We start from the raw sequence: 22,252 nt of genomic DNA, 5'->3' as shown, positions 1-22,252 counted from the left end.
TGTTAGAAACATTTTTGAATAAATATGGAGCTACTTCCCACATTGCCAGTGGATAGGCAATGGCTGCAGCATGAGTGAAGAGTGTCAGTGAAAATATGGCTGAGTGACGAAAACTTTCAAGCTATTAGGAATGCAGGTGGGGGAAAGGCAGATGTTATAAGTGAAAGCGATACTAAAACAGGCAATCGCTTCTTGTTTACTCTTCAGTCCTTTAATGCAACGTTGTTCTATTTCCAATTTGAGCTATTTTTCTCATGACTGATCTCTTCTCACATCATTCATTCATGTTTTCAAAAATGATAGTGTCTATTCTGTGCTAGGCATGCAGGCCACAGCAGCAAATAAGAAACAGTTCCTATTCTCAAAGACCTTACAGTCCAGTGGGAAAGTCAGGCATGAGAACAGCTATTTTCAATTTTGTGTGATAAGTGTTCTGACAGGGACAAACACAGGATATCACAGAAGCATAAAGGAGAGAAGATGAGACTGTGAAAAGCTCTGGAGGGAAGAAAGTAAGGCCTCTCTGCTGCTGCTGCTGCTAAGTCGCATCAGTCATGTCCAACTCTTAGTGACCCCATGGACTGTAGCCTACCAGGCTCCTCTGTCCATGGGATTCTCCTGGCAAGAGTACTGGAGTAGGTTGCCATTGCCTTCTCCGGTGAAATGGCTGCTGATGCTACTGCCAAGTCGCTTCAGTCATGTCCGACTCTGTGCGACCCCATAGATGGCAGCCCATCAGGCTCCCTCGTCCTTGGGATTCTCCAGGCAAGAACACTGGAGTGGGTTGCCATTTCCTTCTCCAGTGCGTCAAAGTGAAAAGTGAAAGTGAAGTCGCTCAGTTGTGTCCGACCCTTAGCGACCCCATGGACTCCAGCCCACCAGGCTCCTCCATCCATGGGATTTTCCAGGCAAGAGTACTGGAGTGGGGTGCCATTGCCTTTCTATGGAAATACAAGTATTTCAGTGGGCCTTCCCTGGTGGTCCCATAATTAAGACACCACACTTCCACTGTAGGGAGCGTGAGTTTGATCCCTGACTGGGGAACTAAGATCCTGAAAGCTGTGAGGCCAAAATAAAGCAAAAAAAAAAAAAAAATTAAAATCAATGCAGGGGTGCAAGTTCAATCCCTGGTCAAGGAATGAAGATCCCACATGCTGTGCAGCCAAAATAAATAAACAAATAAAAGTAAAAAATCTAGTATTTCAGTAAGACAGAGATAGATGGCAGCGAGTGGAAAGGCATCTGCTTAGAGAGATATTGATGAAGGAATATGGTCTCCAGTCTGAGGACGATGGGAGTAGTCGAAATTGAAAGCAGAGAAGTGACATGATCAAATACACATTTTGAAAAAGATGGCTCCATCTGCGGTAAGTTAAATGGTTTTGAGAGAGTCTAGGGGCAGGGAATTTTGGTAATCAATGTTAGACACTGCAGATGTAAACTGAGGCATGGAGTTGGAGAAAAGTAGATAGAATAACAGATAAGGAGACAAATGGATACATGTTAGTGACTGAAGATCACCAAAGATCAGGGAACAAAGGAGAGAGAAGACGTGAAGATGGCAACCAGATCTCCGGCTTGCACACCTGGGTAGGAGCTATGTCATTCTCTGAGCTTCCTTAGGGAACACGGAAACAATAGATTTGGTGAGGTGAGGCCCCTAAATATTCTCTTGTTCTCTGATACCCTAAAGATTATACTTAAGATATATCTGGGACTCTGTTTTGGGAAATGAGACAGAAGGCATAAACTAAAGGACTCCAGTAAAGTTCCCTGGCTGCGCTCCCTGGACAGCGTGGCGGAACCAACCAACATAAGCAGCTCAAGACATTCACCATCAGCCTCGAGGCTGTGATCTGGATGGGCAGGCCTTGGCCTGGCCATCAGGAGACCTAGGCTAGGCTAAGCGATCTTTTCATTAACAGATGCTACAATTCTGACACCATGTTTTCTATTTCTCCCTAGCAGATCATCAATCATCTCTCTATATTTTTGCCTATTTTAATGCATAATTTGGATGGTGAGTCTGCTTTCGGTTCCTTTTAGGATTTAGAACACAGCTGGCTTGCAAATGAAAATGTTAAGGAATAATGGTCTGTTTCCATGCTCAAGGGCATTCATACCCTAAATCTCTGTTTCAGATCACTTAAATCATGACAGGGCCTTCCCTATTACCCCTATTATAATTTATTTTTCTTAATCATTTTTCAGGAACAACATCACTAAAAGGCTTTTCAAAATGCAAATAAACTATGTTAAGCAAATCACTGTTTTCTATTATTTATCTTAAAGAGAAGTAACTTGAGCAGGTTAACAGGCATGATTTTCCTTTCATGAGCTTGTGTACTTTATGTTGGTTGGGTACTTAAATCTCCTCTCACTTACTTTATGAGCTATGTGAATATTCCAACTTTTAAAAATACACAAATCTTGGGACACACATAATTGACACATTTTTTGTGGTAGCAGATATTTTAAAAGGAAATATGAATGGTGGGAAAGGAAGGAGAAATTAGTTGGGGATTTATAAATTAGAAATAAAATGATAACCATGCAAAGTCAAAGTATAGAATTTTAAAAATTATATTTGCTGTGTATTACCATCAGCAAAATAGCAAGTTACTAGTTTCTATGTTATGTGGCATTGGCAACGTTTTTCTAATGAAGTAGAATAAATCCCAGGATTAGGAGGAGTCAAACCTTGCCAAATATGAATAATACAAAAACTTTAAAAGAATATCTAGACTACTAATCTGTTTTAAAGTATGCTTACTACATGCTCTGATTTCTTACCTGTGCCTCTCTGAATACATACGGTCCCAGCTCCTTCCTGTGTTCAATAATCTTCTGGGCTTGCTCTACTGGAATGTCAATTTGTAAAGTTGGGGGGATGCTGGAATTAATAAAGCAGTTGATAATAGTCATAATCTTCTTGTGTATGATAGACTCATCACAATGAGAATGGCACAAGTCCTAAACAAGGAGGAAAGATAGATCAATACATGATTAATGCATTAATAGAACACTTTATAGAATACATCAATATGTCTTTCAGTTAATGTAACTTCAGGTCAAGAGAGTACTGGGACATGTCAAGACTATCTTAAAAATCATAGATTTTATTTTTCTTGGATTTGAAGAACCTAAGCCTTTTTTTTTCTTTTTTGCTCCTAGCCTGTGTCTTCATGTCTGTGTGTGTCATGTTCTGCCACCCATTTGGTCAGTCTTTGCCTTTTAAAGGAACCTAAGACTTTGACACATATACCTTAAGTAAACACAGATTTCATTTTAATCTTGGCTGCTTCTTCTCCTGGCAAAGGAACAGCTTTAGTGTCTGCTTTGACTCATTTAACAAATTCATATTAAGTACCTGCAAAATGCCAGACCTTGAGGTGAGCCCCAAGACACAGTACCTGTCCTTAAAAGGCTCAATATCTACAGGATGAGAAGCATGAAAACACATGATTCCAATCTGAGATAGCTAATAAGTGGCACAATGGAGAACAAGCACCTAACTCAAGTTACAAGCGGACACAAAAGCTTTTTCCACCATAACTGCTTCTACGCCAAGGTGATTTAGACTCAAAAACGCTAGCATATAAATGGGAATGCTGTATTTAATAGGTATATTGTTATGCATCTCAGTATCTATATTTTTTCAGATAACCTATTACATTATCATCTTTATAGCTAAAGAATTTAAATACAGTAATGATATATGTAATGATAAAAGACCCAGTTTTATGTCAGAGATGTAAGGCTATCACTTTTTAAGACAAAGAGGTAGCTGAGCTTGAATTATGACATTTCCTTGCTAAAGATATTGTTCTCTAAATCACTAGAAAACACAAAAGTTTGGAAACTTGTAATTCTAGGCCAGGAATTAGCCAACATTTATTAAGTGCTCACTGTATGACAGGCATTGTAATAACTGTCTTAAGGACAATTAAAGAAAGAAAATTTCTAGTGTTTGCCATATAAAACATTACATAAATTTTAAGTTTGGCATAAACTATATGTGAAAAATCTTGATATAAATGTTACACTGAGACAACCGTTAGCATTTTTATGCAATTTAGTACTCCCTCAGAAAATGCCTATTTATAACACATGCTTGCTATGTTACCCAAAATTAAATTTTTTGCTGTTACTAGTGAAATTATTATATATCTGGTGAGCCAAGTTAATTATTATTTTTTAAATTAATTTTTATTGGAGTATAGTTGCTTTACAATGATCTTGGTTTTTTATTATTATGGAAATATAAGGATTGTGAAATAAAAACAAATTTGTGAAATTATACAATGTTAATTTTGAGAGTGTAGAGTCAGAATTTAGACAGAATCCAACCTGGCATTTTTTCTGGCTTTTATGCCCTACTCTACCATTAGCTGAGTTCACTTTTACTTATTGTTAAGGTTTCAGTTTAAGCACACAGTCGACCTTTGAACACGGGTCGGGGGTTAGGGGCACCAACCCCGCCCCTGCAGTTGAAAATCCATGCATAACTTTACAGTTGGCCGTCTGTATCTGTGTTTCCACACCTGTGGATTCAAACAGCAGTGGACTGTGAAGTACTGGGGTCTGAATTTGTTGAAAAAAATTCAGATATGAGTGGACCTTGCAGTTCAAACCCTTGTCGTTCAAGGGTCAACTGTACTGTTCTCTGCTAAACGTTCTGTGTCTGCCTCGGTCGAGGTGACGGCCAGCTTCGGTGCCTCACTGCACCCTGTGCACCTCCCACCCGTCGCACTGCTCACACTCGCATAGCCACCTGCTCTGTAACTTGTCTGTCCCCCCTCTGACACTGCAAACCCTGAGAGGAGAGACTGGGTCACAGTTGTAGCCTCAGGTTTTAGCCTGGCCCTGTAGATGCTCAAAAAGTGTGTGTTGGATGTATATATCCTTCCAGTCTTTTCTCTTTAGGGATATGCACACGCACACGCACGCGCACACACACACACACACACACACACACACACACTTTATATTAAATCATACTGCTTTCTAGTAGCTAGGTTTTAAAAAATCAGTAAGATGAATATATTTTTCCCATCACTGATTAATCTTCCAACAGCAAATTTTTAATGCCTTCAGAGTATTCTAATGCATAGATTATAATTAAAGTAAGCAATGTCCTGCTGTTGAACATCATAGTTCTTTCCAGCTTTTCACAATTCAGAACTATGTCTGATTAAGATCATAGGAGCCATCCCTTTGCATATCATCCCTGGGAGGGAGTATAACTTAGTGGTTAAGGCCACAAGCTTTAGCAATAGAATGTCTTGGCTCAAATTCCAGCTCTACTACTTAGTTAGCTGTATGAGGCACAGAAGTTTAACTTTTCTGTGCCTTAGTTTCTTCATCTGTAGAATGGTGAGAATTAACAGCTTTGACCTAGGATTCTTATAAAGGATAAGGTAGTTATCACGTGAAAGGCATTAAGATAATATCTGACAGACACAAACACTTAGTATGAGTAAGCCATATAAAAATGAGCTCAGTTAAGACATGCCAGGTTTCTTTCTGGCAAACTTCCTCAAGACCTAATTCAAGTATCATTACTTCTTTTTTTGAAAAATTTTTCTTGGGAGTAGAGTTTACAATGTTATGTTATGTTTCAGGAATACAGCAAAGTGAATCAGTTTTACATATACGTATAACCACTTTTTTTTAGATTCTTTTCCTACGTAAGTCATTACAGAGGACTGAGTAGAGTCCTCTGTAAGAATCATCACTTCTGCTGAGACCTCCCTGACCTACCAGCCTCCCTGAATCATCCCCTCCTCTGTATCAAAATTATAACCAGTTAGAATATGTATTATAATCAACGTTATTTCATCATATTTTGTTTTCATGGATGATTCCCCTCCTCGAGGGAAGACAATGTATTGTATCCATTTTTTTTATTCCTGCAATCTAGCATTTAGTAAATACTTACTGAATAAACACATTCACTTAAATAGCATGGTTTTTAATAGCTATATAGGATTATATGTCCCCCATTCTACACCACAGAAAAGATATTTAAATGAAGACCAAGGACAGCTTTGGAGGAGTGACAGTCACAAAGCGTTGACTATGTATGAGTCTCTGTTTTTTTTTTTAATGCTTATTTTGCACAGTTTATCTCCTTACCTTTTGTCCAAACAGGGTTGGACCTACTCGTATTCATTTTAGCTTAAAGACCATAATAATTTCCTGTTCTGGAAAAGAGATCTTACCCCCTTTTTAATTTTCAAAAAATTATTTTAATATTATTTATCTTGTGATAGATTTTGAAAGAACTTATATCTCAAAATACTTTTTTTTTTCCCTTGGAGAAATTTTTGTGTTGAGAAAGGTACAAAAACTGTGGATAACAGAAAAGAGTAGAAAACAGTTTCATGGAATGCTGGAGAAAGTCTGGAAGCAAAATGGTATTGAGCAACTACTAACTATATAGAATAAACATGGTGCAGAGTATTAGTGCCACATATCCCTGCCTGGAGAAGGGAATGGCAACCCACTCCAGTATTCTTGCCTGGAGAACCCCACGGCCAGAGGAGCCTGGTGGGCTACAGTCCACAGGGTTGCACAGAATCGCACACGACTAAAGTGACTAACCACACACTGCAATCCGTGCTTAGATCATAGTTCAACTGAAAGCCTTATCCTCTTGAATTCCAGTTTCATTTTTACTCCCTACTTTTATAAAAAATGGGATTAAACAGGCTGATTGCAATGTAATGAGCCTGCTTACCTTAGGAGCAGGGATGTCTACTCTTACATATTTCGAGACAATATTTCTGTTTTCAAGTCTAGGTTATATAACCTAGAGAGTCCTTTCCTTCTCTCTTCAATGCAGAGATTCTATATGATTTCATCAAATAATTAAACCTGATAATAAACTGCTTTGATAGCTAACAGCTTGCTCTTTCACTTATTTTGTTAAGAATTTGCCATTCTGATAGAGAAGCCTCTTTCATTTCTGATGGTTTATTTCTCTGTAATCCATTATCTTTGAACACTATTGCTGCAAATATGGTTAGGAGGAATTTTTGTAAAGAAGCCTTGGTTAAAGTGCTGAATATGAATATCTTCAGGAAAAAATGTACATTTATAGATAAGTAATATGCAAGAACATAGTTAAAACTTTTCAGGAAAATTCTCATTAGAATATATGTGAAACCCTGAAAAATCTAATACCATCATTTCAAGACTAACTCTTACTCTTCAGTATATAATAATAAATATATCTAATATAGACAATCAATATCTCAGTATTTACATATTGGTATCACTGCAGATGGTGACTGCAGCCATGAAATTAAAAGACGCTTACTCCTTGGAAGAAAAGTTATGACCAACCTAGATAGCATATTCAAAAGCAGAGACATTACTATGCTGACTAAGGTCCGTCTAGTCAAGGCTATGGTTTTTCCTGTGGTCATGTATGGATGTGAGAGCTGGACTGTGAAGAAGGCTGAGTGCCGAAGAATTGATGCTTTTGAACTGTGGTGTTGGAGAAGACTCTTGAGAGTCCCTTGGACTGCAAGGAGATCCAACCAGTCCATCCTGAAGGAGATCAGCCCTGGGATTTCTTTGGAAGGAATGACGCTAAAGCTGAAACTCCAGTACTTTGGCCACCTCATGTGAAGAGTTGACTCATTGGAAAAGACTCTGATGCTGGGAGGGATTGGGGGCAGGAGGAGAAGGGGACGACAGAAGATGAGATGGCTGGATGGCATCAGTGACTCAATGGACGTGAGTCTGAGTGAACTCCGGGAGTTGGTGATGGACAGGGAGGCCTGGCGTGCTGCGATTCATGGGGTCGCAGAGTCGGACACGACTGAGCGACTGAACTGAACTGAACTGATGAAGACAGCAAGTTGGGATACAAATCTTGTCCATATAGTTAGGAATCTGATATGTTAATGCATTTCCTCCTTAAAAAGAGGTGGTTTTCTCCAGCTTCTAATACAATACCTTATATTTTTGTACTTCTTGCCAAAAGAGCACCCCATTTTCCAATAAATCTCCTTTTAGAGCCACAAAGCGTTGAAATTGTCTTGCAGTAACTGGATTCAATAAAGCTTTACGGAAAGCAATGATTTCACAAGACGATGATATCCACTTACTCTCCACAGGCTGTCCAAATCAGAGAATACATAAAATTAGCTGTGTTCTCAAAATTAATAATAAAGTCATTTATTAGGCTAAAAATTACCAACTTCTATCTCCTTTGTTTTGGGCTGTTGACATTTATAGCATGGATAAAGAGAATTTGGCAACTTCCCCTCTCTTTTCTTCTCCCTTTTGTCTCCTTTATATTTTTATGGCATCATTTTTTTAAGAGATGGGGAGAAAATGAAATGATTTGATGACTTAGAATATATGATTATATTACAGAGGACTGAGAATGTTAATAATCATTAGAGTTTGAGAGATGGTGAAAAACTACACTTGGGTATATAGTATGAATTCTTCATGATGTTATGATTATATATTATTATTTTATACTATATGTTATATATTAATATATAATTTTCCTGACTTTCAAAAAGTAAAAGCAGTTGAACATTTAAGATATTTTTTAAAAAACTGTAGGAAAAATTACCAATTCATCCGATTATAATTTAAATAGGAAATTTTACTGTGGAGCTTCACTATAATTCTATCCTAGAAAGATAGTGGCGTTTTTTTGTCTCTGTTTTTGGTTTTGGATTTTGGCTTGTGGGCTTGCGGGCTTGCAGGATCTTAGTTTCCTGACTAGGGATCGAACCTGTGGCATCGCCATGAAAACGCTGAGTCCTCACCACTGGACTACCAGGGGATTCCCAAAAGGCCAAGTTTTTAAGGTGGGGCATCTTTATGTTATTTTAATAATAAGTTACTATTAATAATTAATAACAAGAAGAAATTAAACTATTATTGCATATTTTTGACGATACACTTTCTCTGACCCAGGATTCACTTTACACAACAGAAAAGACATACTATTTTACTACAAAGGCCTCACTTTTATAAAGGCATTACTTATTTTATATCCTCTCAGTTTTGAAGTATATGAGGTCTACTTTTCTTGATATGCCCTTCTTTGTCTCTTTCCTTCTTTCTGGCCGTGCTGGTCTCAGCTGCTGTGAGCGGGGCTGCTCTCCAGCTATGGTGCGATGGCATCTCACTGCGGTGGCTTCTCTTGTTGTGGAGCATGGGCTCTAGAGTGTGCGGGCTCGGTAGTTGTGGCACAGGGGGTTAGTCGCCCACAACACGTGTAATCTTTCTGGACCAGGGATCAAACCTGAGTCCTCTGTGTTGGCAGGTGGATGCTTAACTGCTAGACCACCAGGGAAGTCCTATTTTGTCTACTTTTTTTTACCTTGACCCTTTTAGGTCACATATTCACCCCCGCCTTTAGCCTCTCAGATTAAAAAACATAATAGATTTTATTCAATTTACTGAATAGATTTTTTTACATTTGATAAATTTATTGAAGTCCCCAAAATCTGAGGTTAGCCTACAACCATGCCAGGAAGCATCATTCTAAAGGCAATTTTTTGGATAAACTTAGGAATTATAGTAAAATCAATGACAAATATCTATTATACATAATAAATATCCGTTACTGACAATGCGTAAGCTATGTTTCTTGAAACAAATCATATGTGACCGACGATAAAAGTGTTTAAGAGAGCTATGTAAAAGGTCTATGGGAACACAAAGGAAGGAGTAACTAATTTGCCTGGGGGAGCAGGGGCTTTGCAGAGAAAGACTTTGAGGGTGACTGCTGAGGTGGAAACTGCGAAGTGAAGGCAACTCCAGGCAGTCTAGATGAATGGGGGTGCCTTCATCGCAGATAAAGTGAATAGATGTCTATCACAATTTTAGTGAGGCACATGTGGAGTTTCAAGGACAAAAAGTTAAGACCCTCACCAGATGGTCCATATTAAAATTACAGCCCTATAAATAGGAACAACTATGTATTAGACTGGGATGTTTATTTAAAACCCACTTAACAAATAATGTTTTAAGACCTGCTTCTTAAGATACTAAAACTTAGTAATTTAACTAAAACCTATAATTTAACTAAACAGAAAATAACATAATATATAATGCATAATAATATGAAATATAAGGCCATTCTATTTAGCATTTTTTTAAATACATAAAAGGGACAAATTTAAGAATATTTCCTTTCGAGAAGAAAACACAGAAAAAACAAGATCCTAACTGATACATATACTCCTCTAATAGTCTAACAGATTTTTATCTTTGCTAGATTGTGGACGTTCACCTGGGTCTAGTCTGACATTTTATCAAGACCTACAGAAGGATGAATACAAATAAATTTGTAGGCTCCAAAAGAAGACTGTGTTTATCATTCTTGTTAAGAAGAAAAATAGGCAATTTCTAAGAAGGTATCATATTATAGTGGTTTAAATAATCACCAAAATGACAGTTCTCTTAACTCTTTTAAAGTTAAAATATACTTCTAAATAAAGAGGATAATGTAAGATAATTTAAGTTACTGATTCTGCTGCATACTCCTCATTCTTTTTGTGTAATCTACTCCCAGTAATAAATAAACTATCACATGCTGGAAAAACGGCCTGTCTCAATAAGTCCATCACAAGCAAAATAATTAAAAATATATATTTAAAATCCAATCACACACTTCCAGAGTTGAGCAGGTCAGGGAAATCTTTAAGAAGAGGGCGCTAGTAGAATTACACTTTCCCTGAGAGTCCTTCAGCCAGTTAAGAATAGTGTCAGCATCTGCTGGCGTAGAAAGCATTATCTACAATGAAGATCTTTGTATAGGAAGGGGAAGAAAAATACTTTGACAGTTGGGACTTACAAAAGGAAGAATATAACAAATACTACTTGCCTTCCAGACTCCAATTTTCCTTTCACGCTTCTGTAGTAAAAGCTCTTCAGCTATGTCTTTTATCTGTACCTAGAAGCAAAACCAATGATTTTATCCAGTTATTCAGAATGTCCACAGTGTTGAAATCACTTACTGATTCAACAGCTTTAAAAAATGCAGTAAAGGTCAGTGTGGGGGACTTCTCTTGGTCCAATGGTTAAGAATCCGCCTTTGAATGCAGGGGACATGGGTTTGATCCTTGGTTGGGGAACTAGGATCCCACATGCCATGGGGCAATTAACCCCACATGCTACCGTAACTACTAAGCCCATACCACAACAAAAGATGCTGCATGTGAGGCAATCAAAAATAATTTTTTTTAAAGGTCAGTGTGGATAAGAAAGAGAGCAGGAGAAAGAAGATTAAGACTTAGAAATAGAAGCCCTGCCCAGGTCCACTCAAATTCTCTGAAGTTTCCTCATCTTCAAAATGGAATGATACCTGAGTGTACTGCCCCAAAGCTAGACAACTTTGAGTCACATGGAAACTGAAACTGGAAAGATAATTAAGACTTCCCAGATTTTTGTGCTATTCTCCAGCCACAACTAATGGATAGCTGGTGAGAAGCTGGGGCTCTGTGATGACCGGGAAGGATGGGATGGCAGGAGAGGAGGGAGGCTAGGAAGGGAGGGCAGGTATGTATAATTCTGGCTGATTTGTGTTGTTGTATGGCAAAACCCAACACAACACTGTAAAAATTTTAATAGAAAGATTCATGTTGGACGAAAAAAAAAAAAAGTACAAAAGTTACTCAATACACAGTAGACATTTCTTGAGGTTATTGCCTGCTCACAATATTTTCCATTTGGGAGAACCACCCTTGCCAAGTTTGTGCTCAGCGACTCTCCTCAACAGCAGGTAGATCCAGGAGCTGACCTAGAGAGACAGGGACTGGAATCACTGCTGCTGAGTCTCTTGGTATCTACATGGTGGAGAAAAGATCTCAGAAGTCTTTTTGCTGAGTTCCCAGGGATGTCCTGGCCCCTGGCCAGCTTTAGAAGTAAAGCTTGGGTGTCAACTCTTCCTCTGAGTGTGTGAGATGCTCCAGCATAATTTTATTACAAATTCTTGATCTCCCTTCCCCTCTGTCTTTGCTTAAGGCTGCCAGAATCAGTGTATGCTGCTGGCCACCCAAAGAATTGCTAAGTCAGGAAGGAGCTGTAAATTAGAATAAATATTACTGTGGTAATCATAGTGAGAAAACATGGTAAACAAGATTAGTAAGCCAAATATCTTTTTACTTGGCTTTGGATAGACAATTAGTTTGCTGAAGAAAGGAAATGAGGAAACCTGAATTGTTCCAAAGCTTATTTCCATGAACTTTCTGCTTAAAACAAGTCAGGTCTTCTCCCCCATACTGTCAGTTCAGTTCAGTCGCTCAGTTGTGTCTGACTCTTTGCGACCCCATGAACCGCAGCACGCCAGGCCTCCCTGTCCATCACCAACTCCCGGAGTCCACCCAAACCCATGTCCGTTGAGTCAGTGATGCCATCCAGCCGTCTCATCCTCTGTCGTCCCCTTCTCCTGCCCTTAATCTTTCCCAGCATCAGGGTCTTTTCCAATGAGTCAACTCTTCACATGAGGTAACCAAAGTATTGGAGTTTCAGATTCAATATCAGTCCTTCCAGTGAATACCCAGGACTGATCTCCTTTAGGATGGACTGGTTGGATCTCCTTGCAGTCCAAGGGACTCTCAAGAGTCTTCTCCAACACCACACTTTAAAAGCATCAATTCTTCGGTGCTCAGCCTTCTTCACAGTCCAGCTCTCCCATCCATACATGACCACAGGAAAAACCACAGCCTTGACTAGACTGTGAGGTCTATGTTTCCAGCTGTACTGTGTTTTCCATAACTTAAAGTGCTGAGAAGACTAAGGATCTTTCCAGATAAGTAAGACTCACAGTGTTTGATAAATTAACTATGGAAGGCAGGTTTTTAACATCCTTCCTGGTCAATACTAATAGCATGTGCTTTGCACACTAAACTCCAGAAGTACATGTTCTGTACTCCTTGTGTTCATTTTGTAAAGATCAGGTTTGCCTGTTTTTAGATGTGATAATGACATCTAAAATTATCAAAGCAATACCTGCTTCTTATAAAATACAAACTAAACAAAGTAAAGCAACAACAACAAAACCCCTACTTTACAAAGTAAAAATCTTTCTCACTCCCCATACCCATTCCCAGGAGATAGATCCTTTTTTGATCTTTGCTTATAAACATAAATAGAGATAGAGAGGAGAGAGAAATGCATAGACGTATATAGAGATATAAGCATATATAATGGGATTGTCATCTACATATTGGTCTGATCCTGCTTGTTTCACTCAATAAATAACATGTTTCATCATCAATATTTGTAGAAATCTCATTTTTATAATCTCATTTTATATGGAAATCTGCATACTTTTCCACAGTATGAAATTATCATTATTCATTTGATTATTCCCATTCATATACCCTTGCCTATTTATATGAAGACTCAATAATAATATAAAAAATAGTAACTATATTAAGACAATATGTGAGTGTTTGCTGTGTGCCAGGCACCATTCTAAGAAACCACACATATATCATTTCCTCTTCATAACAATCTTATGAAGCTATTATTCTTATTAACTCCATTTTTTTCCAAATGAGAAAACTAAGGTTTATAAAATGTAGTGGTGCACAATTAATATGTGGCAGTGTTGAAATTAAAACTCGAGAAGTCTGGCTCTCAGCTGTTAACCACTATGCATAGTAGTACAATAGCTGAGTCAACAGGTATGCACATTTAATGTTTTGAGAGGTGCTGTCAATTGCTATCCCAAATTTATATTAACTTAGATACCTTTATCTTTTGACGTGCTGCAAACTGTTCACTTGCAAGAAACAACGGCAACCAAACATTTTCTAGTCTATTTAGGACATGCTTCTGAATTTCAATTAGAACAGCTGCATCAAGTTGCTCATGGAGAATCTTTCCCCAGCCACCACTTAAATTCATTATCTAAGAAAGGAAAAATGAAACAAACTTCTGTATAAGCAAAGAAATACTAATGGTCATTAATTTATTCATTCACCCCAAAACGATATGCTGAGCCCATGATAGGTGCCAAAATTTTCATTTTCTATAAAATAGCTCCTGGCTATATTGTGTATAGCAAAGACAGATAACTCCCCTATTATCAAACAGAGAATTGTGGTTTATGTGATGGTTGTTTTAGAGGTATGATTTTGCTAATTTAGTCGTTTCAAAGGACACAGGGATTTGTATCCTGTGTGACAACTGCAAGGCCATTTTTTTTTCTCCATGGCTTCAATTTCCTCAACTGTAAAATAAGGCCATTAGTCTTTTAGTTTTCTAAGTTCTCTTCCAGGTCAAATAGTCTATGAATCTCTGATTCTACTCAAATGGACTTCTTTGAGAAGGCATTTTCTTTTGTTTGAGAAAAATAAGGCATTACTTCATCAAGAGACAAACGACTCAGGTATTATAAATGTGCACATCACCAATAAACACTGGGTTGGAGACAGTGGAATGACGGTGGTGGTAGCAAGGTAGGGCTGTTCCAACAACTTCAAAGAAGAAAACAGAGATGACAGGAAGCAGAAAAAGGCCAGGTTGCACAGATAACAGTTGCTGACTTGCATCAGTAGTCCTTTTATAAGACACAATTTCTCTGTAGCCAAAATCATCTTCTACAAAATTGCTGGTTTCAAAAATACTAATGGCCATAAAATTAATTAACTAAAAAATACTAATGGCCATTTCCTACTAGAAATCATTGTGGTTTTTTACCTGTTTCTGTGTACATATCACTCAAAACTGGTGAGTTGTTTGCAGAGAGGAAGAAAAATTGGACTCCTCATTGGAAAAATTATCTCTTCTTAGCTCTCCTTTTACTAATAAGATTAAATCCTAAATATAATATTGCTTTATATAAAAACAAAAGAGAAACTCTACCATCTTTTATTTATCAAATAGTATAAACAATAATATGGTTTCTGTATTAAAATAAGAAGAAAAGAGAATAAAAGACTACTTTGCTAATCAAACTGCAAACTGGGCCACACAACTAAAATTAGAACTAGCATGGTCTATATAAAACAAAGTGATACAGGTATCCTTAAGTATAAGATAGGCAAATAAAATGAAAGACAAAGGTGAGGAAGAAGGGTCATTTGGAAAACTTTTCTGTAATAAGCCCAACCATTTGCTATGACAGCAATGGGTGACTTTTTCCATTGCATTTTTAATTCTCAGCAAGTTTTACTATGGAAGGTTCACACAGTAGCATCAGATACCATGAAACCTCATGCAATGCAGCACAAGCCAAATAGAAAACAAACACTTTCCATGTGTTTATTTCATACTTTTGCTTATTGAGATACTCCCAGCCACTTTTGCTAATACATCCCAGATTTGTATCTCAGGGAACCAAATGCAAGACATTTTTCTTAAGGTTGCTTAATTCTAGAATTTCTTTTCTCACTTACTCCCAAGAACTTTTGTTTATTTTCCCCTCAACGATCTAGATTTTAGACTTGGTATGCCCTACTTATGCATACCTCTGAATTTTTCCTTAATTTACTGAATTAATCTGAATTCTTTTTTTTTTTTTCCTTAACAAATGTATGCCATTATGGTTGTGATCCACACAGTCAAAGGCTTTGGCATAGTCAATAAAGCAGAAGTAGATGTTTTTCTGTAACTCTCTTGCTTTTTCTGTGATCCAATGGATGTTGGCAATTTGATCTCTGGTTCCTCAGCCTTTTCTAAATCCAACTTGAACATTTGGAAGTTCACGGTTCACGTACTGTTGAAGCCTGGCTTGGAGAATTTTGAGCATTACTTTACTAGCGTGTGAGATGAGTGCAATTGGGCAGTAGTTTGAGCACTCTTTGGTTTTGCCTTTCTTTGGGATTGGAATGAAGACTGACCTTTTCCAGTCCTGTGGCCACTGCTGAGTTTTCCAAATTTGCTGGCATATTGAGTGTAGCACTTTCACAGCATCATTTTTTAAGATTTGAAATAGCTCAACTGAAATGCCATCACTTTCACATTAGCTTTGTTTGTAGTGATGCTTTCTAAGGCCCACTTGACTTCACATTCCAGGATGTCTGGCTCGAGGTGAGTGATCACACCATCATCATTATCTGGGTCATGAAGATCTTTTTTGTACAGTTCTTCTGTGTATTCTTGCCACCTCTTCTTAGTATCTTCTGCTTCTGTTAGGTCCATACCATTTCAGTCCTTTATTGTGCACATTTTTGTATGAAATATTCCCTTGGTATCTCTAATTTTCTTGAAGAGATTTCTACTCTTTCCCATTCTATTGTTTTCCTCTATTTCTTTGCATTAATCACTGAGGAAGGCTTTCTTATCTCTCCTTGCTATTCTTTGGAAGTCTGCATTCAAATGGGTTTATCTTTCCTTTTCTCCTTTGCCTTTAGCTTCTCTTCTTTTCACAGCTATTTGTAAGGCCTCCTCAGACAACCATTTTGCCTTTTGGCATTTTTTTTCTTGGGGATGGTCTTGATCCCTGCCTCCTGTACAGCATCACAAACATCTGTCCATAGTTCTTTAGGCACTCTGTCTAACAGATCTAATTCCTTAAATCTATTTCTCACTTCTACTGTAAGGAATTTGATTTAGGTCATACCTGAATGGTCCAATGGTTTTCCCTACCTTCTTCAATTTAAGTCTGAATTTGGCAATAAGGAGTTCATGATCTGAGCCACAGTCAGCTCCCAGTCTTGTTTTTGCTGACTGTATAGAGCTTCTCCATCTTTGGCTGCAAAGAATATAATCAATCTGATTTCGGTGTTGACCATCTGGTGATGTCCATGTGTAGAGTCTTCTCTTGTGTTGTTGGAAAAGGGTGTTTGCTATGACCAGTGCACTCTCTTGGCAAAATTCTACTAGCCTTTGCCCTGCTTCATTCTGTACTCCAAAGCCAAATTTGCCTGTTACTACAGGTATTAACTTCCTACTTTTCCAATCCAGTCCCCTATAATGAAAAGGACATCTTTTTTGGGTGTTAGTTCTAGAAGATCTTGTAGGTTTTCATAGAACCATTCACCTTCAGCTTTTTCAGCATTACTGGTTGGGGCATAGACTTGGATTACTGTGATATTGAATGGTTTGCCTTGGAAACGAATAGAGATCATTCTGTGGTTTTTGAGATTGCATCCAAGTAGTGCATTTTGGACTCTTTTGACTGTGTGGATCACTACAAACTGTGGAAAATTCTGAAAGAGGGGAATACCAGACCGCCTGACCTGCCTCTTGAGAAATCTGTATGCAGGTCAAGAAGCAACAGTTAGAACTGGACATGGAACAACAGACTGGTTCCAAAGCAGGAAAGGAGTACATCAAGGCTGTATATCATTACCCTGCTTATTTAACTTATATGCAGAATACATCATGAGAAACCCTGGGCTGGATGAAGCACAAGCTGGAATCAAGATTGCCGGGAGAAATATCAATAACCTCAGATATGCAGATGACACCACCCTTATGGCAGAAAGCGAAGAACTAAAGAGTCTCTTGATGAAAGTGAAAGAGGAGAGTGAAAGAATTGGCTTAAAACTCAACATTCAGAAAACTAAGATCATGGCATCTGGTCCCATCACTTCATGGCAAATAGATGGGGAAACAGTGGAAACAGTGGCTGACTTTATTTTGGGGGGCTGCAAAATCACTGCAGATGGTGACTGCAGCCATCAAATAAAAAGACGCTTGCTCCTTGGAAGAAAAGTTATGACCAATCTAGACAGCATGTTAAAAAGCAGAGACATTACTTTGCCAACAAAGGTCCGTCTAGTCAAAGCTATGGTTTTTCCAGTAGTCATGTACGGATGTAAGAGTTGGACTATAAAGAAAGCTGAGCGCCAAAGAATTGATGCTTTTAATTGTGGTGTTGGAGAAGACTCTTGAGAGTCTCTTGGACTGCAAGGAGATCCAACCAGTCAATCCTAAAGGGAATCAGTCCTGAATATTCATTGGAAGGACTGATGCTAAAGCTGAAACTCCAGTACTTTGGCTACATGATGCGAAGAACTGACTCACTTGAAAAGACCCTGATGCTGGGAAACATTGAAGGCGTGAGGAAAAGGGGATGACAGAGGATGAGATTGTTGGATAGCATCACCAACTCAATGGACATGAGTTTGAGTAAACTTTGGGAGTTGGTAATAGACAGGGAAGCCTGGCGTACTACAGTCCATGGCATCACAAAGAGTCAGACACAACTGAGCGACTGAACTGAACTGATGCCATTATGATATAGGGCTTCCCTGATAGCTCAGTTGGTAAAGAATCCACCTGCAATGCAGGAGACCCTGGGTTACTCCTGGGTCAGGAAGATCTGCTGGAGAAGGGATAAGCTACCCACTCCAGTATTCTTGGGCTTCCCTGGTGGCTCAGCTGGTAAAGAATCTGCCTGCAATATGGGAGACCTGTGTTGGATCCCTGGGAAGCCAGGATCTTAATTAATTATGAACAATGCATTATGGTATGCATTGTTTTAAACTATGAAAATAAAGAAATCAAGTGCTATACATTTGATCCAGCAAACTTCTAGTACTAGCAAACTTCAAGTTAAATAAATTATAACACAATTTTGTATTTCAAATTCATTAAAATTGAGCCATATCTCATGTATCAATTACATGAACACTCAAATCCACTGCTGAATCCCAACCTAACATTTTTACTGTAAATAATGACACTGTACACTTATTAATAAGTTGTGATTAAGGCCTTATGATTTTGGCTCAACAAAATGGCAAATCTATGTTCCTGGTCAATAGAAATAGTTTCGGAAGACAATTCAGTGGCAAACAGGATTTTTCAAAGATTGATTATGTTTCGAGCAATTTCAGTTAAGAGAAGAACAGAAAAGAGGGAGAGATGAGGCTTAACAGCTAATAATGGCTGTTTTTCTACCTACTGAAAGGTGCAAGGACTTTGTTCACCTTGTTTACCATTTATCCTGGGCACCTAGAACAGTATCTGGCATATCACAGGCACCCATATTTGCTGAATGAATGGGTGAGTAGATGAACAATAGTTATTTTTTTCAATAAATCACCTTAATAAATAACAAAGTTTTAATAATATGTAATACTTTAGTATTAAAGTATCTCCCACATTGCAGACATTTGTAGATTATTATGAATACCTAAAAAAAGATATCAGAAGTATCTAACTGATAAGTCATAAAAGCAAAAGAAAAAAAGATGACTTTCAGGTTGTTAGCAAAAAGAAAGAAATTACTAGTTTTCATACTTAAAATGTAAAAATACGCTTCCATGTTAATACCTGGTCCTGTTGATACACAGAAGCTGGACTGTTGGGCCCAAAGAAATATTTTTTATTAAGGTATTTATTTTTAATATATATAGATTTTGCCTCCCTTTGCTTTCGATCTCTGTAAGTTATTCTTCGGAACTGTTCAATGTCTGTCCAGCACATAAGGTCCATGCTAAAATGAAAACAAAGTACAGCCCATCTTATTTCTTTCTTTCAATTCTGTTAAACACCAAACAAGCAGTTGATCTGACAGAACTTAGAAAGTGCTGTGTTGAGTAGTTAACACAACTGATTAGACCATGGAACTAATGCGTACAATATTGTGTCCTGTCCTGGCTAAATATATATATGAATACAAGGAATACTGGGATCAGGAAAGAACCTACCACCATACTGGTAAGGTCTCAGAGTTTTTCCATTAATGATGGACTAGTATTATCAATTTCAAAGATGGAAAAATTCCCACCTATTGCATGTCTATTTGGTAACATGTTAAATTTAGAATAATTATCATCACAAAAAAGGGAAACTATATATGTGAAATTTGGCTCCCACGTCTAGCCAGTTTTTTTAACTTGGGAGAAAATTATTGGAGAAAAATATGGTGAATACTTCACTTTATATTAGATAAATGTGTCATAAGGTACCAAGATTCTATGCAGAACTACAATGCTTCATTTGTGTATTAACTAACAAAAGCCACAAAACAGTACAGTCATTTTAATAGCTTAGTGAAATACAAAAGAGAAGCTTCTCAGAACTAGTAATCAGAGCACTTGTCTAGAAAAACACAAAAGAAAGAAACATCAGAATAGGGAAAAATGAAACATACTGGTGTTTTAATTTAGCCAACACTAAAAGTATCAACAACAACAAAAAATAAGAAAATAAAAGTATCAACAAATATTGTTTGACCATTCAAAATAACATTCTGGAGGCTGCTATTATCAAAATGCAATTCCCAACAAAAAGTTAACCATATAGGTTTCAGATAACTATGCTCATTAATTTTTACTGAAATGAGTAAAACCAAGCATCAAATCATTTTTATCATATGTTGAATCAAAACAAGCAGCTTAAAAAATAAGTAGCTTAGAAAACTGTTTTAAGCGAGAAATTACAAAATGGTTGTTTCTCACCTTGAAGAATGAGCCTCAAGAAACTGACGGAAATGTTCAAACTCCAGTTTGTTGTTAAGCAGTTCATTAAAATTAAAATGCCTATATTCTTCAGGAACCATATTCCAGTATTCTGTTTTTTTAGAGACATGAGGAAGCGGTGAAATACCAGTTCCAGTTTCACAAGTAGTGTCCTAGTGAAATAATACTTTTCATAAAAGTCTCTTAAATACAACAAATTACTTTCCAAAGTTAAAGACAAACAAATAAAAATTAATTATCATGCCAATGGCATTTACCAATTCAATGGTAGAACTGGGTAAAGAATCTATAATGTGATTCTAACACATCAAATTCTGTTCTGGTCCTTTCTAGTCTATTCTCTCTTTTCAGGAACATTAGTAAACATTTAGTATACACTTGCTTATAAAATATTAATCTTAGCATTTTTGTTGGTATAGAAGTAGTATGTCTTTTGTAATAAAAAGAAAACAAAAAGCATACACAGTACTACATTCAGAGATCACCACCACAAACATTTTTATGTGTATCCATTTGGTCTTCTTTTTACACATAATTTATTAAATATGGAAATAGGACTATACAACTATGTGTGGTTTTGTAACTTGGTTCTTTTCCTTAATAATAGATCATGAATATAAAACATTATTTTATCTATAAAATTTTTTAAGTTATAGAGTAATACAAGATACTTTAGATGTAATGACCCTCATAGAACAGTCAACTGTAAGGTATTTTTAAGACCTCTGATGCTTCATGAACAGTTTATAAGCCCTTCATGGCAAAAAGCTTGAGAGGCTTATTCTTTAGAAATCCTTCCTATGTAACTTGCTGAATAATTAATTCACCTTCCTACTTGTTTTTGAAAAACATCAGACCATGAGATAAACTCCTATATTTAAAATTTTTTGATAGGTAGAAGTATTATAAATAATATCATAAGTTAAAAAAAATAAAGATATAACTTTATAACATACTATCCTTATGAATTTTTATGTATCCTTTCCAGATATTAATTAGTAGAATTTCAAATAAAGAATTTCTGTATTTATAAGGTAAAATCATGAATACACTTAAAAAATAACTTTACTGTCTGTGTAAAAGTTTAAAAGAATAAAGATTTCGGATAGGTATAAAGTAGAAAGTAAAAAATCATCTGAAACCTTGTCACTCAGAGCTAACTATCTTTAACATTTTGATGAACATTTTTCCAGATAGCTCTCTTTGCATATATGTATACAAGTAGAAATGCATGTATAATTTTATATGAATAGGATTACATCATACCAGTGTTTGTTCCCCACATATTTATATAATAATATGTCCTCGGCATTTTCCATGTCAATAAATATGAATCTAAACTGTCATTTTTACATAGATACACACATTTAATCTTATGTCCTTATGGATCTATCGTGGCTTACTTAGATAATCACAAATTTGTAAATTTATATATTAAAATAACACCTGACTACCACAGTCAATCCTATGATCTTTTTATTGACTCCATTAAAGCCTTTCCATATTTTTCTTTCTTGTTTTTCTTATTGCTGTCACACAACACTTCCTTTTCTGTTTGGAAAACTCAAGTTAATCCTTTTTGTTACTTGACAACAAGTAGAGTTGCTGCCATACAGAAAATAGCCAGTAACATCCAAAGGAATATAACGTGGCTTGAAGACTCTAAGACAAATGAGTATCTTGGCTCCCTACACGACTTCATCTGCTTTCTTTTTCTGGCTTTGTTGTTAAATAACGCGTCAATAAAATGTTATACCTGTCATACGCAGCATGTTAGGCAAAGCAGCAGCAGAAAATGGAACTGCCTGCCTACTTTATCATATATGATCTCCTCAATAAATGATCCCTATTCCCACATACCACCAATACATGCAGTGATAATC

At 37.0% G+C, this 22,252-nt stretch overlaps 1 protein-coding gene across 1 annotated transcript in view; it reads right to left on the bottom strand.

Moving 5' to 3' along the window:
- Positions 1-22,252, bottom strand: part of RGS22 (regulator of G protein signaling 22) — a 137,585-nt gene that overhangs the window by 20,248 nt on the left and 95,085 nt on the right. The window contains exons 17-22 of the mRNA XM_068983437.1: positions 20,349-20,521; positions 19,219-19,381; positions 13,741-13,899; positions 10,868-10,936; positions 7,969-8,130; positions 2,794-2,973 (exon numbers count right to left, since the gene is read on the bottom strand). Of these exons, the coding sequence (XP_068839538.1) occupies positions 2,794-2,973; positions 7,969-8,130; positions 10,868-10,936; positions 13,741-13,899; positions 19,219-19,381; positions 20,349-20,521 (906 nt within the window). The remainder of the gene's footprint in view (positions 1-2,793; positions 2,974-7,968; positions 8,131-10,867; positions 10,937-13,740; positions 13,900-19,218; positions 19,382-20,348; positions 20,522-22,252) is intronic.

This window comes from Capricornis sumatraensis, chromosome 11, assembly GCF_032405125.1.
Source record: "Capricornis sumatraensis isolate serow.1 chromosome 11, serow.2, whole genome shotgun sequence".
In the NCBI taxonomy this organism is placed as follows: Eukaryota; Metazoa; Chordata; class Mammalia; order Artiodactyla; family Bovidae; genus Capricornis; species Capricornis sumatraensis.
Note: the sequence above shows the minus strand (reverse complement) of the source record. Positions and strands in the feature narration are given on the sequence as shown.